This window comes from Hetaerina americana, unplaced genomic scaffold, assembly GCF_022747635.1.
Source record: "Hetaerina americana unplaced genomic scaffold, ioHetAmer1.1.p SCAF_2, whole genome shotgun sequence".
Taxonomy (NCBI): Eukaryota; Metazoa; Arthropoda; class Insecta; order Odonata; family Calopterygidae; genus Hetaerina; species Hetaerina americana.
Genome location: NW_027286763.1, coordinates 86,586,190 through 86,600,773, shown reverse-complemented (window position 1 = coordinate 86,600,773; position 14,584 = coordinate 86,586,190). Strand labels below are relative to the sequence as shown.

Here is a 14,584-nt window from a genome sequence, read left to right as displayed (position 1 = left end):
GGTTAAATGCATGCTGGGAATCTGACGTCACGTACTCTCGCGGAAATGGTCAAAGCAAGATGGCAGCAGACCTGCAGATGTTTTTATTTCTGTTTAAGTCGAAATATCGCCGAAAATGCTATTTCCGTCAAGGGGTACTTTATTTATTCGTAGCATTTTCATGCTATGTAAATGTAGTGAACAGTGGTAAGTGTAGTGAGGTGCAGTGCGTTAATGGTGCTTGTGTGAATGGAACTTGCGTTTGTTTTGATGGCTGGCAGGGCTCGTCTTGTCAGTTTTGTGGAGGAAAAGTCAGGTATGCCATTTTATTTATTTATATTATTGATATAGCAAGTTATTGTCAACGTGAGCCATGCTATTGAATTATTGGTTGCTGATTTTTGTCTTCAAATTCGAATTTATGTGCTAGTGGGTCATTCTCATGAAACCAATATTTTTCGACATGTGTTACATAGAGTTCTTAATGTTGCAAAAATTTATAATTTCTGCAGATTATCAGAGCCCTCAGGGCACATCTCTGATGGGAAAGGTAATTATTCTATTGATGTTAAATGCACCTGGTTAATTGACTCTGGAATGCCCAACACTTCCATTCGGTTGCACTTAGAAGAATTTGCTACTGAATGTGGTTGGGATCATTTGTACATATATGATGGTGATAGTGTGCAGTCACCATTGCTGGCTGTTTTCAGGTAATCATGGTTTATGTGAATTTTGTTCAGGTATCCTATGTTCCTTTGCATAGAATTTGAAATCGTAAGACATTTCTTCTTTTTATTTTCAGTGGTCTTATGTACAAGCAAGGCTACAGCATTAGGCGTATTCCAGAAGTAGTGGCGCACTCCGGTTCAGCTTTACTTCATTTTTACAGTGATGTAGCCTACAACATGACTGGATTCAATATTTCTTATAGGTAAACACAGATACAATGAATTATGCTCAGCGTTTTTATTCTCTCATAAGTATAGATAGTATATCTTCAGGCTGTTGTACATGCTCTTGTTTTGAAGTTGGTTGGAAGACATCATGTGAACGATTGGGTGACACTGAATTATCCATTATATTGTCTAGTATGTTTAGAGAAGCAATAGGAATTAAAACTAATTTTACTGTAAAAAGGAATTTCCTTCAGTGTTCCATTGCCAATGCCCTGGTAATTCTTTGTTATCGACTATGAATGTTTTGTATATCAACTAATTTATTATGCTCCCCCTTTAATTCTGCTATTTAGTATTATTTAAAAGTCGTAAATGTTATGCTCGCCATCATATGTTGTTATGTACCTATTTGTAATATACTGGTAGCTCTAACACGTCGGATTTGACTAAACTATCCAATTTTACGTTAAAATTACAGAAAGTCGTCAAAACCTAATAACTAAAACAGGAAAGTTAACCCTATATTTCATTCATTTGTTAAAACTCTCAGTTAATGCTATTTTGTCATTTATATCCTTAGGTTTGATTCATGCCCAAGTGCTTTGTCAAGTTCTAATTGCTCGGGCCACGGAGTATGTATAGATGGAGTGTGCACTTGTGATGCAACTTACACGGGAGAAGCATGTGATATTCCCATTTGTCCAAGGAATTGTAGCTATCCAAGAGGTGAATGTGATAGGGAAGGGCATCATTGTAGTTGCACCACTGGATTTAAAGGTATGTACAAGTTACTTCATAATTGGTTTTTATGTGTCACTGCATATTTAAAAAAGTATGTATGTGTATTATGCACCGTTAACCTAAAAAGATAAAATAATTGTATGAATGTAGAAGATTAGTAGTTCATTATGCCTATGTTGCTAAGTGCTGTAGAACTTCTGGTAATTAAGATTAATGGAACGTTTTACTATTGTTTTAATTTGGGAGCTGTTTATTTTCCCTTCTTACAATTTTACAGTGCAATTATACCTAGGTAAACATTGGCAAGTGTTCTTCTTCTGGGTATCAGATTTTTCTGATTTGTCATCAAATGGGGGTCACTTAGTTTTTGTCTATGAGAATTTCAAAATATTTGATATGACAAATTTTAATGTCCATCACCTATACTTTTTACATTTTTGCAAATTTTCTTAGCATGTGTAAGTAAATATTTATTTATTTAGCAATGGGTCGAACCTCATAATGCAAAGTTTGATAATAGAATTAAAGGTAGTATAGAATTTCAAATGTCTATAAAAGCAGTTCTGTTTGCATTTCGTTTTATCTGTTTACCATCCCATTATGTTCTCAACATCTTACAAACAGTGGAACGAAAAACAAAGTTTATTTCATTAACACATTCAATGCTTGTATCCTGCCATTATTGTGAAAGAAGTCAAGTTCATTTTTTAATTATAAATAGCAATAAAAGGCTTTGCATTATAATATACATTACAATGCTATCACAGAATCAATCAAAATTTTCTTCAAATTATCAGAAAGATCCCAGAATACTCTGGAGCAATTCCATTTGTCTCACTGATCTTAAACACATATTGATCAAAAATTCATCACATTGATGTCATTATGTTAAACATCACAGTTCTCTATGGATTAGCATCCCTTCTCTTTTAAATCATGCTATACTTGTACATATCTACGAAGATGTAAATCGTTTGATGCATGTTCATTGCATTAAAAATCAATCCAATGGCATAATTTTGTGAATGTGTGTGTTGCTTTCCATCTGTGATATTTATTTAATATATGTTTTCTAGAAGGTTTTGTTTCTTTGAATTAGGGTTATGACTATGTTTTGTTCATGTTATGATTTTTAAAATATATATGTGAAAATTTATGACATGGTAGCCGTCAATCATTTTTTTATTTATATAACGGCTCGTTATGCCAATTATTATAATGCCGGTAGAGACATGGTTGGTTTGATTTACTAGATATATTCCTCTCATTAGTTTGGTAATTGGTTATTGGTTAAGAAACTGTTAGGGAAGTGTATTTTTTAAATTAATTATTTGATGAAATGGCATCCAACATTTAAAAGTAATAATATTTTTATTATAGATCATTAAATTCCACCTTTGGTTTACAGAAGCAACTTAGCACATAAATTCACATTATGTAAATTACGTAATGCTGTTTAAATGCAACAAAATGAAACACTTAATTTTAATGTAAATTAAAAGTTAGGTGGCTAAATCACAAAAAGCAATTGCTTTTTGTTCAATAGTTATTTGATTGAGGAATTTCATTGCATACCATTCCTACAATTCACAGTTCTTTTGTGCATTCTATGTACATTTTTTTCAACCAAAAATAACATATAAAGCTGTTTTTCATATTGGTGTCTTGGAAATTTCATTGTGGTAAAATGTATCAGGTGAGATTGTTTCTAATTAGGGTTTGCACTATTAGGTTAAGATATCCAGTACATTGAGGCACTACTATGGCAGTTGCTTTATAAATTATAAAATGTGAGATTTTATAACTCCTATCGAGTATTTGACCATGCAACTTAACTAAGTATATTTATTCTAGGACCTGACTGCAGTCAAGAAGCATCACTTGGCTATTGGGGGTCTTTAATGCGAACAGGATTTCAACCTGAAGGCTCTGCTTCTCATGGGGCTGTGGTGTGGAAAGATTCTCTTTATATTGTTGGGGGAGAATCTTATGGGCGTGCCAAAATGATCTATGTGTATGATTTCTATGGTAGGCCTCTAGCTCTTGTAATTAATGTAATGTTTGTTTAATTATGCAATGACTGCTACAACTTGATGGATATGTAAGCTCTTAGTGACATTCATTGTCATCCTTTAAATACTGTAAATTCTATGGCTGACTTAAATTTTGTTGCATTCAATGAATGCCAAGTTGTTTTGCCTTCATCTATGGTAGTGGCTTCTGAGATGCTTTGCCTCATAATTTTGCATCCTTCTTTCAGGAAAGGTTTGGGAAACCCCTCAGATGTCTGGAACCAACATTCCACGGCCTAGATATGGACACTCAGCTGTTTTATTTGGGGTAGGTTTTTTCAGGTCTTTCATGTGAAAGATTTTGTGATCCTTGTAAATAAAGAGGAAAGAAAAGTGCCATGTGCCAGAGCATTTGCAAACTTCTTGCTCTATAGTCAGGAATGGTTCACTCCCCAAAGTCAACATTCATTAGGAACCTCATAGAATAAACATTTCTCTAAAGTGTTTTTTTATTTATCATCGTTCGTTAGCCTTTAAAATTCATTACCAACATTGTTCAATTAATTAGAACAAAGAGTAATTTAGTATCTAATTTGGTATGATAATTGTCCCACACAATTCCAGTGTAGCTAAAAATTGAAAACTAAAATAAGCATACAAATAAAGTAGATGAAAGGATATTAACTGGAAAATGTTGCAGTATTACTTTGCTTAGTGGTCGCATTTTCTCAATGAGACATTGATAATTTTAGCTTGCATGGACCTCATACTGTTTGAATATTTGGCAGTACTGTGATAGCATTCATTCATTTAGGCCATGTCATGGGAAAGTACAAGGAATTAATTAAAGAGCTCTGAATTTGAAGTTACTGTTTCTTTGATCGGTATTGTGATGAATGAGATGGATGTGCTAGTATTGACTGTGAGGGCATGGTAGTAGCCTAGTGAGTACATATGTAACTGCTGCTTGGAGGGCCCCGGCTTGATTTGTAAAGGCCTTGCACCACCCTTCCCTCCTCCAGCATAATTTTCATTCTATAATTTGCTGCATACTAGAGCCCTTGGGAAATTTCAAGTGGCCTGCTGAAAGAAATTAGCCTTCTACCCTGATGTGTAAATTTCTTATACTCTTGGGATTTGTATGTGGTGATTTTTACTCTCATCCATCAAAGTAACCTTCATATACATGTGTTACAGATGTTGGTCAGGTCTTTTTTCCATTAACAAAGATTCTGATTCATTTTTTGATATAGCTGAATCACATATCTCCTTTGAGAATGCCCAGTTTTCATATTTTGTCGATTGTTGAATGAAAGATCTTTCACTTTCCTAGTTTGCAGATTCTGAGAGAGAGATCAGATCCTTAATATCGATGTTACACAGAATTTAGCAGGAAATTATTGGTAAGAAGCAAAATACATATTTCATGTCATTATTTTGACTGATAATGGGTTGGCTCCAATTCAAGTTATTATGCTTATAGGATAGGTTTATGTCAGTTGATTGGAATATTATATTATTGGAGACATAAATGGGAATTAGATATATGGATAGCCTGATGGCTGGGCTACTTTGTTTTGTTTCCAACTGTACTATCAAGTTCTGATATGTTGGTTGGCCATATTCTCTTTAAGTCCACCTTTCATAATTTTAAACTGCATAAATTCCAAGAGTTCCTTCCATTTGAAGTGTTGAAGCAGGTTTTTTGTCTGCTGGGTCACATGAGAACCAGCATTATTGTGAAGAAACACCACACGCTTAAGCGACATGCCTCGGTGCTTGTTTTGGTTTGAACTTCTGTGGTATTCTTTGGAATGCATCTGCATGAATTTTATTTCCTTGAGGCAACCAGCAAGAGTGCTTTCGGTTCGAGAGTACCATTAAATGGACCTTCTTTTCCAAAAGTTCTTGTTTAAAATAGTGTCTGGTTTTGATTTTGATCACAGATGGTTCCACTCTAGCCACTCGAATTTGATCTCTGATGTGTAATGCCCTGTCCCACCTCTTAACCTATGTTTAATCTTCTATTTTACTCTAGTTCTGATGGTTGTCTTCTTGTGCCTAATGGCTTGACAAAGTAAATGCTTCACTCATACAGTCCCTTTTTTAGTCCTCTCCTAAGCACTTTATAGCTTAGGTTCATTGAAGTTGAGAGTACTACATTGAGAGCATTGCTGTTATTCTTCTATTTTATCCTTTATCCCAGTCCAATTATTTATTTATTCTTGCTGGAAAAGATGTTTGTGGTGACAAATGTTTTCTTGTAATCTGATTCTCTATGATTTGAAGTTTCCTTCGGGATCTCCCGCTTTGGTTAGAAATGATATAAAATGTCAGTGTGTCATCTCAGAAAAAACTTTTTGTGATTCTCCCCTTTGATTGACAACTAATTCTTTGCTGTTTATTCCCCAGGACAAAATATTCATCTATGGTGGTGTAGAAGAGAATGGATCTGTCTCTGGAGAGTTATGGGCGTATGATATCAATTCACAAACATGGGAAAATATTACCGTTCGTCTCGAACCATGTGGCCGAGGGGGTGTTAGCAGTGAGCAAGGTGTTAACCATACAGGCACTGTAATAGTTGCTCTGTTGCCTTGTGGTCCCCTGAGATCAGCTGGTCATACTGCAACTCTTGTGCCAGGTCATTTAAGTCGTAGGTCAGATATGATGGTGGTCATATTTGGCCACTCTCCTATCTATGGCTATCTCAACACAGTGCAGGAGTATCACTTTGGTAAGTTAATTATTCTGTTTATTAATTTGAATGTTTAAATCTACCTGAGATATATGAAAAGAAAGGTTTCATAATAAAGTGAAATCATTCCTATGCTCCAATGCCTATCTGAAATTGTCTCTGAGCCAGAAAATATTTTAAAATCATTTCAGATGGACAGAAAAGATCTAATCTATTGTCCATATACTTTTTTATTTCTGATTTGGTTGATACAAGGAAAGGTTTTTAATATTCCAACTTCAATTTATTCATTTTTTCCAACTCTTTGATTCTTCCATCATTGCTTAAGCCAAGGATGACTTTTAAGTATTAGTCATTGATAGAGTCTAATACTAATTTCTCAGTATTCTTAAGTCAAATAGAAATTTTTCTGATCAATGATCTGTTTTCTTTCCAAGATTTTTTATTCACTTAATAGACAAATAACTAATGTGATTTATCCTTTAAATTTTCCAGGCACTAGGGAGTGGAGTATTGTATCCGCTCGTGGTTACCCCGTGAAGGGAGGGTATGGTCATACTGCAGCCTGGGATCCATTACGCCAGCGCATCTACGTGCATGGAGGTTATGTCTCGGATAGCTCTTCTACTCCTCTTCTGTCTGGTGCTCTCTTCTCATATGACCCATATTCCCGTGTGTGGTAAGCATAAGTAATTTGGTTGTACAGGTTAAATACATGAGCTGTGCCATATCTTTCATAAATAGAAGCTAATGCCAAGTTTAAGATGATCTTTCAAAAATTTCTAATATTTTTTGGAATCTTAATTGTCGAAGATTTTATGCTGAAGCAGTTTAGGCAACCTAGAATGCATTAAACATCACTTATATATGAGTTATGGGTGAGAAATAGTGGTAATGATACGTGGTGTAAGCATAAAGGTATCTTTTAATGACATGATTTTACTAATTCATATTTTCCATGCCTCATTGTTATTACCTACACTTATGGGATTTGACAGATGCTGTCTGCCAATTCATTTTCATGACTACTTCAACATACCAGTGACAAACAACTTTGCAACGAACCCGTGTGACTTTTGTCCCCAGAGATATTCTTTGTGGCATGAGTTCAGCAATGAATGCCATTGTTTTGTGTTGTCCTTTCTTTCCATATCACTTGCATACTATATTTGCCATTGGTATTTAATGTTATCAGGATTGAAACATAGGAGCGTCGGAATCATAAGTTTAATAATAATTTCAATAATGGTAACTTATTTTAAATGTATTGAAAAATAATAAATATTTTTGTTCTTTATGGTACACTCCATAGATCTGACTGATGAAACAATTTTCTGAGGCTTTAATAATAGCCAATGGGTGATTTTTTTCAATGCTAATTATGACAAAAAACATTTGCTTGTATTCAGTAATGTGCTAACTATTATATTCTTCCCCCATAAAATATCCCTTAAATTTCAAGGATTCCAAGTACAATAATATGTTGGCATAATATACCCCAATATTTTCTTGAAATGGAAAAATGTAAGCGAGATAATTGTATGGTAATAATGTGTGTTAAGTTTTTAGTTACAGGTTTATTTCTTATTTAGATGTGAATTTATAAATTGATCCGATTTTTGTTGGTCATTAATTATTTCATTAAAACTCGGCTAGAAATATAGTTTCCTTTAAAATTGAGTCCTGTGACCTACTTAACTTAATTCTTCAAGTTTTACTTAAGCTTTCATATTAATTGTAGCGTGGCAGAAGATCCATGATTGCATGTGCCACTGCTAAGAGATTACAACAAAACTTCATTATTTCAAAACTCAAGGGACCGAAAGAAATTTAATTTGAAATATTCAGATTCAAAATAATTAAGTGGGGAAAATTTTACAATTCCATATTTAGATAAGTCACAATACCAATTTTTTCTGTCCATTAAAACGCAAAGCAAATTGACCAGTGAAGTTAGTAATTCAAGTCTTTCCATGTGGTATTTGGAAAGGAAACGCATTTGGCCGTGAATACTCTGCAAAGGAATATGAAATTGAATTCCTAAACCATTGAGGTGAATCAATGAACAGTGGACTTGCTCACTGAACCAAGCCAACAGGTTCATGAAGATAAAAGCAGATCAATGCAACAATTTCAGAGTGTAAAAATCATTCGCCTTGACTGGGATTCGAACCCAGATCCCTCAATATCTGGTCGAGTGCTTTAGCCACTTAAGCTACCGAGGCGTCCTCTTAAACTCTGAAATTTTGGGGCTTTTAAAGGAACTAGATGTTGTGATGAAATACCGTACATACAATGTCACAGGCATTCGTAGTCGTGCGCAAGGCGCCACAGTCCACGAGGTTAAAGCCAACTTTAAACACTTATGGTGTTTACACTTTGACAAATTCCAAAGAAACTGCGGGAGATGCCGCAACAGTAACTTTAACGGAGTCATCCGCTAATGTGCATTTCAATGCAACAATTTCAGAGTGTAAAAATCATTCGCCTTGCCTGGGATTCGAACCCAGATCCCTCATTGAAATGTTGTTTTCCCGTCATCATAAACCTTTTATCAGTGTTTTTTTTCATCTTCTTTTGAAATGGGTTGAATAGGAGCTTGGCATTAAGAATAGCTTTCAATGTTTAATCCTGTTTGTGGCTGATTTTTAAGTTCCGCCTCATCTCTTGGAGTGTCCTTAGATGTACTTGTGTGCATAGTATGCAAGTTGTTTCTTATGTGTTTCAAATTCTGGTGGTATAACTGTATTTGACTCTTATCAGGGAAGTTAATTGCAAACGAAAGGCTTATGTACAACTTCATGTAAAATTTAATTAACAGTAGACAAACGTTAAATAAATGTAAACGGATTTGTGATTAATTTGTCACAAAATTCAATTTGGGTTGTATGTAATAATAGTTATAATGCAGAGAGTAGTGTCATTAAGTGCATGTGGGTACTTATGTGGAGGATGTTCTTATGGAGAGTAATTTTGAAATTACTGAAAAGTGAAATTTAATTTTGAAACAAATCTTTTAAATTTGTTTTGTTTTAATCGATTATTGTTGCTCATTTCCTTCCCAGGGAACATCTTACTCCTGCTCCATCAGCTCGTTTCCTCCACTCAGCTGTCGTCATCAGAGGTTTGGTCCTCTTCTTCGGTGGGAATACACACAACGATACTGCTTTCAGCCATGGTGCCAAGTGTTACTCATCAGACTTCTTTGCTTATGATCCAGTTTGTGACAAATGGGTGATGAACCCTGGGAGGGTTTCCTACTCACCCTATCCACCTGTCCCCGGCCACACATCTCATCCTGCCCCGCCTCGTTTTGGCCATTCTTCCGTGGTGTTCAAGGGCTCCGTATATGTGTACGGGGGCTTTGATGGACAAATGCTTTCTGATCTGCTCTCCTACACCCCTGGCAACTGCAGCCACTTTAAGGATGCCGAATCCTGCCTGAAGGCAAGCCCTGGCGTGAAGTGTATCTGGGTCGGTGGCCAGAATGCTCGAGAGGGGAATGCCGTCGGGCGGGGTGGGAGTAATTCCTACATTGGCAGCATCATGGATGGTCATTGTGAAGTGATTTCGGAGGCCACACTGAGTCCCAATGAGGGCTCTGGGGTCATACTTTGCCCCGAGGATTTGGAGTCGGATTATTCAATGTTGATGCCTGATGTGGATTCCGTCCCCATTGTTTCGACGACTTCAAGCCCGCCCTTATCTTCTGCAGTTGCCCCATCTCTTCCACCCCCGATGGAGAAAGACGGTGAAGCCGTAGGGTTCTGCTCCACCTTGCACACCTGTGCTTCCTGTGTGCAAACATCAAAAAAGTGCACATGGTGCCGTCGGACCGCAATATGTGTGCATGGGAGCTGCAAGGATGGCTTTAAGGTAGTGTGCTTTTATTTTCAATCGAAACTGCTTGGCTGTGTCATTCATTTTAGATGTGGGGCCAGAAATGTGCTTGCAGGTTTCCATTGATACTTCAAAATTATAATTATTTCTGATGCCTTATATTATTTCAAATTGAGAATGTACTCAGTTGTTCAGTTAGCTCTTATGTGCAATTTCTAAAACGTGTTGTAGGTGGGCTGATGAAGGTACCATTCTGGGAGTTTCAAGTTCAGGAGGTGGGAGGAGTTCAGGGTGGAAGGGTTGAATTAGGCCAGGGTGACATTGTTGTGAAAAATCAAAAGCCCTGTAGGAAAAGCTGTATCAATAACTTTTAGCTGATCACTCACTGGTGAGCATACAAAATGCAAGAACTTCACAGTGTGAGAAATCATTTGCCTAGCCTAGGATTCGAACCCAGCTTCCTGGATTTCCAGGAAAGTGCTATAGTTAGTCTTGCTACCAAGTCTCACTGTGTTTTCCAAGGGCATTAGTGTAAGTGGCTGCCTCAGTAGCTTAACTAGCTAAAGCATTCAGCTGGATATCAAGGGTTCTGGATTCGAATCTTGTTTTAGGTGAATGAGTTTGTCACTGTGAAATTATTGGAACTTTGCGGAAGATCTAAGTGATTAATGATGTATTAAAACCATTGGAGGTGTAGTGGATAGCAAAAGAGTGTGGGTTAACTGGTCAATGGATGATGAGAGGGAATACAGGCATTTGTTTATAACTCTGTGAATGCTTGAGATTCTGCAACTGTAAGAGTTTTGCCACATCCACTTTCTAATTGATAACAGAGATTTTCACACAATGTGCTATTAATCTTTTATTCTTGCACAGCTTCTTATTATTTTGTTAATTTTCTCATTACTGTATAAGCATGAGAGGAAAATTTATTTTTATTGGCAGCTCATAATTGTATGGTAACCCTTTGTAGAGAGAGTGTGTAAAAGTTTCATTGGAAAGAAACTAGTCAAGTTTGCAGGGAAATAAGCGGGGAATATTATATATATGATAATTGGCTGGTTCCAGGATTACTGGGATGGTAACATTGAGAAACCACTGCTGAGAAGAAAAGTCAAAGGGATGGGACGTTAAACTGCGGACCCCTTGGCGCCTTTCGTAAAGAGTAGGCTAATGCCGACGCCGGGTTTCTCTCCACCCTTCATCCTTTCCTATCCATCCCCTATGGCGCAAATGACCTCAGCTGTCGGTCGCCTCCCCTCAAAACTACTACTAATTTTGAATGTAACTTCCCCAAATAAATACTATATTTCCCAGGCCATAAGATGCAATATAAGTTTTCAAGTTAGAATTTATGAAAAATATTTGGATCGGACAGAAAAGGATCAACATATTAACACTTAACCCAAAGAAAATGGAATTGTTACATCAATAAATTAGTAGCTAGATCAATGTTTACTATTTATGGAATCCCAGAAATTCTCACTCACTGCTGTTAAATCATTTCTGCTGTTATTTTCACTTTTCTCCTACACACTGCCATATTTGCCTCAATCTAGCGCATTGCTAATTCCGCATTTAAAAAAAGACATTATGATAGTCTCACATATAACTTTCTGCCAGGACTTTTTCAACTAATCAAAGACCCTAGAAATCAGCAGCCGTTTCATTCTTCTTGTCGGTTTGACATCATGAGTTGGTACTGAATAACCTTTGCACTGACCACTTATCTTCATGAATCTCTTTCACAATAATGATTCAGAAAAATTTACAATAGAAATACCTGTTACCAACTTTCTTGCTTCAATTAAAATCATTTTTGTTGAAATAGTTATCCCTTTCTTCCCGTGGATTAGTATTCAGTTCTTAACATTTTCCTCTAGCTTTGGGCATTTGGGAGCTCATGAACTGACATTTTTTTTTACTCAGAGTTTATTGGGAGACATACGAGGGTCATCCGGAAAGTAGTACCCGTTCGTGAAATAAAGACACAAAAGTAAATATTAACAAACATAAAAAATTTTATTTGAAAGAGGATACTTTAAACTACTTCTCAACATAATCTCCAAGCAAATTAAGGCATTTGTCATAACGTGTGACAAGTTTCTGTATTCCTGCTGCATAGTCCTTCGCCGCCAGCTCATTGAGATACGCGAGGGACCCATCTTGCACAAATTTTTGCATAATGCAGATGGTGTTTAACAATTTCATGAACAATTGTTCGAGAAACATTGGGAAAATGCTCACAGATGTCATCAATTGTGACGCGCCGATCGTTCCTCACGAATTCGTCAACTGAGCTCACCAGTTGGTCTGTAATGACAGACGGTCTCTCCGAACGCTCATCGTCGTGTGTGTTCCCCCTCCCCATGTTGAAGTTGCGACACCACCGCCGAACAGACGACTCGTCCATTACATTGTCTCCATACACCTCCTTTAATTGGCGATGAATATCACATGGGCGAACGTTACTTGCATTGAGGTATTTAATCACTGCCCTCACTTCACAACTGGCGGCGTTCTCAATTTTTTTAAACATTGTAAACAATCACAGAAACAACACAGGCAATGCTAGCGTCACGCAACTTGGCTCAGAGAAGGCAGACAAGCCACTGAAGCTATCTGACCTCGTCCAGCGGCTACTCGCGTCGTCAGCACTTCATGCGGCACGAACGGGTACTACTTTCCGGATGACCCTCGTATATTGTGTTTTGCAGAGGGGTGGCATCCCTGGAATTTTTTAGGCAGCACTTTCAAGAAAGTACTAAAACTCTACTGCTTAATACTGGCTGAAAACAGTGATTTTAACAAAATGTGTAATAAAGGCAAACATTTTATGTGTCAGAGGTGGGAAAAAAATAATTAATACTAAGTATTTTGGGTCAAAATAGGTCAAAGTTACACCCATGTATCCTCAACGCATAAGACACAGGCTGATTTTAGTGAAAGTAGGATCAAAGAAGTGTATCTTATGGCCTGGGAAAGTGATGTTGTGTGGTGGAAAAATTCTCATCGTGTAGGAAAGAATGGAAACAAGAAAATGTAGCATTTTTGAAAATGAAGGTTAGCCAGATGACTTTCCTTGTTACATTTTAGTTCCATCATAAAAAAATGGTAAAGCAGTAAAATATGAGGACTTCTAGACCGTGAATTTAATTTTGCCACCAAAAAAGTTATACTTAGTTATACAAGTCATCTGCAGATTTGTGTTCAGTATTAATGGCTAAAAAACCCAAGGTCAATGTTGATTAAGGGATCAGAGATAAATGTTATCCATTAAAGCAGCGATAAGGATATTGATAGACAGGAATTTAAATCAAGGGCATGTCTTTGTTATCATTTTGGTTATCATAAATGCTTTATGCCAAGTAAAGAACATAGCAAATAATAGAAAAGACTGTAGAGATTTTCAAACTATTCTCTTAACGAATAATGAACTTAATCATAATGCCTTATATTAATATCATACTTGCTATTACATCTGAGTTTTGTATTATGTAGACAAGTGTTATGGGTGGTATTAATGAGACTCGTGTAGGAACGAATAATCAGGGAAATTACTATTTTTTTTACCTTTGAAGACATCTCATCTAATCATTGAGCTGAGAATTTGTTGTATTTGTTGAATCCATTGCAGGGTCAGTGTGAAGTGAATTTTATGATAATGAATCATATGAAAGCCAAATCAATGGGATTTCCCCAGAAATGGAAAATTAATTAAACATTAAAATTAGATAGGCATTAGAACTGGCAACTAGTTTAAAGGGTCCTGGTAGAAAGGAAAATAGAGGAAGATTCTTTTTATAAAAAGAAGCCATAGGAAAGAGGTAGGAATATTTACTATTTTCTGAAAATATTTCGAAATTAATTTGATGCTGTGTAATTTTTATGGGCCTTGTAGCACCTACATTTTCATGGTGTACTACATGTAATGATTACATATATTTTAATGATACATTTTTTATATCTTTACATTATTCCTTTTCTTATGGTATTACAGCATTTTGTGTGAATTACAATGTCTATTCTCTATATTTTGTTTCAAATATCATATTTGGTGGGTAAATGTGGAAAGGTCTGTGGAACTGGCATTGGAACAATACTGATGAGTGAAGGGGGAAATTTTCTTTGGGTTGATGACTTTTTATTACTTCCAGCTGCCTTCACCCTCATCAGGATTTATGTTGTGCTCTAGGTGCCCCATTGGCATCATGTTTATTAATTTACTGATTAGCAAAATGAATATTGATTCAAAACTGTACTCACAAATGTTATTCCATGTTTTTTGGAGATAATTTGGGTGAGGTTTACTCACTATGTTACTTCAAATTATGCCAGCAGTGGGAGTAGAATGTTAGAGTAGGTATTGATGAATTGAGCATTTGGTACAGTGTTTTATTCTGCATTCTCTACAG

General features: G+C 36.2%; 1 protein-coding gene across 3 annotated transcripts in view; it reads left to right on the top strand.

Moving 5' to 3' along the window:
* The first annotated feature begins 53 nt into the window (after window positions 1-53).
* Window positions 54-14,584, top strand: part of dsd (attractin-like protein dsd) — a 45,202-nt gene continuing 30,671 nt past the window's right edge. For all 3 annotated transcript variants that reach the window (XM_071585732.1, XM_071585731.1, XM_071585730.1), the window contains exons 1-9: window positions 54-295; window positions 492-692; window positions 785-913; window positions 1,459-1,655; window positions 3,474-3,647; window positions 3,880-3,959; window positions 6,044-6,368; window positions 6,825-7,008; window positions 9,395-10,205. In XM_071585732.1, the coding sequence (XP_071441833.1) occupies window positions 60-295; window positions 492-692; window positions 785-913; window positions 1,459-1,655; window positions 3,474-3,647; window positions 3,880-3,959; window positions 6,044-6,368; window positions 6,825-7,008; window positions 9,395-10,205 (2,337 nt within the window). In that variant the 5' untranslated portion in view covers window positions 54-59. The remainder of the gene's footprint in view (window positions 296-491; window positions 693-784; window positions 914-1,458; window positions 1,656-3,473; window positions 3,648-3,879; window positions 3,960-6,043; window positions 6,369-6,824; window positions 7,009-9,394; window positions 10,206-14,584) is intronic.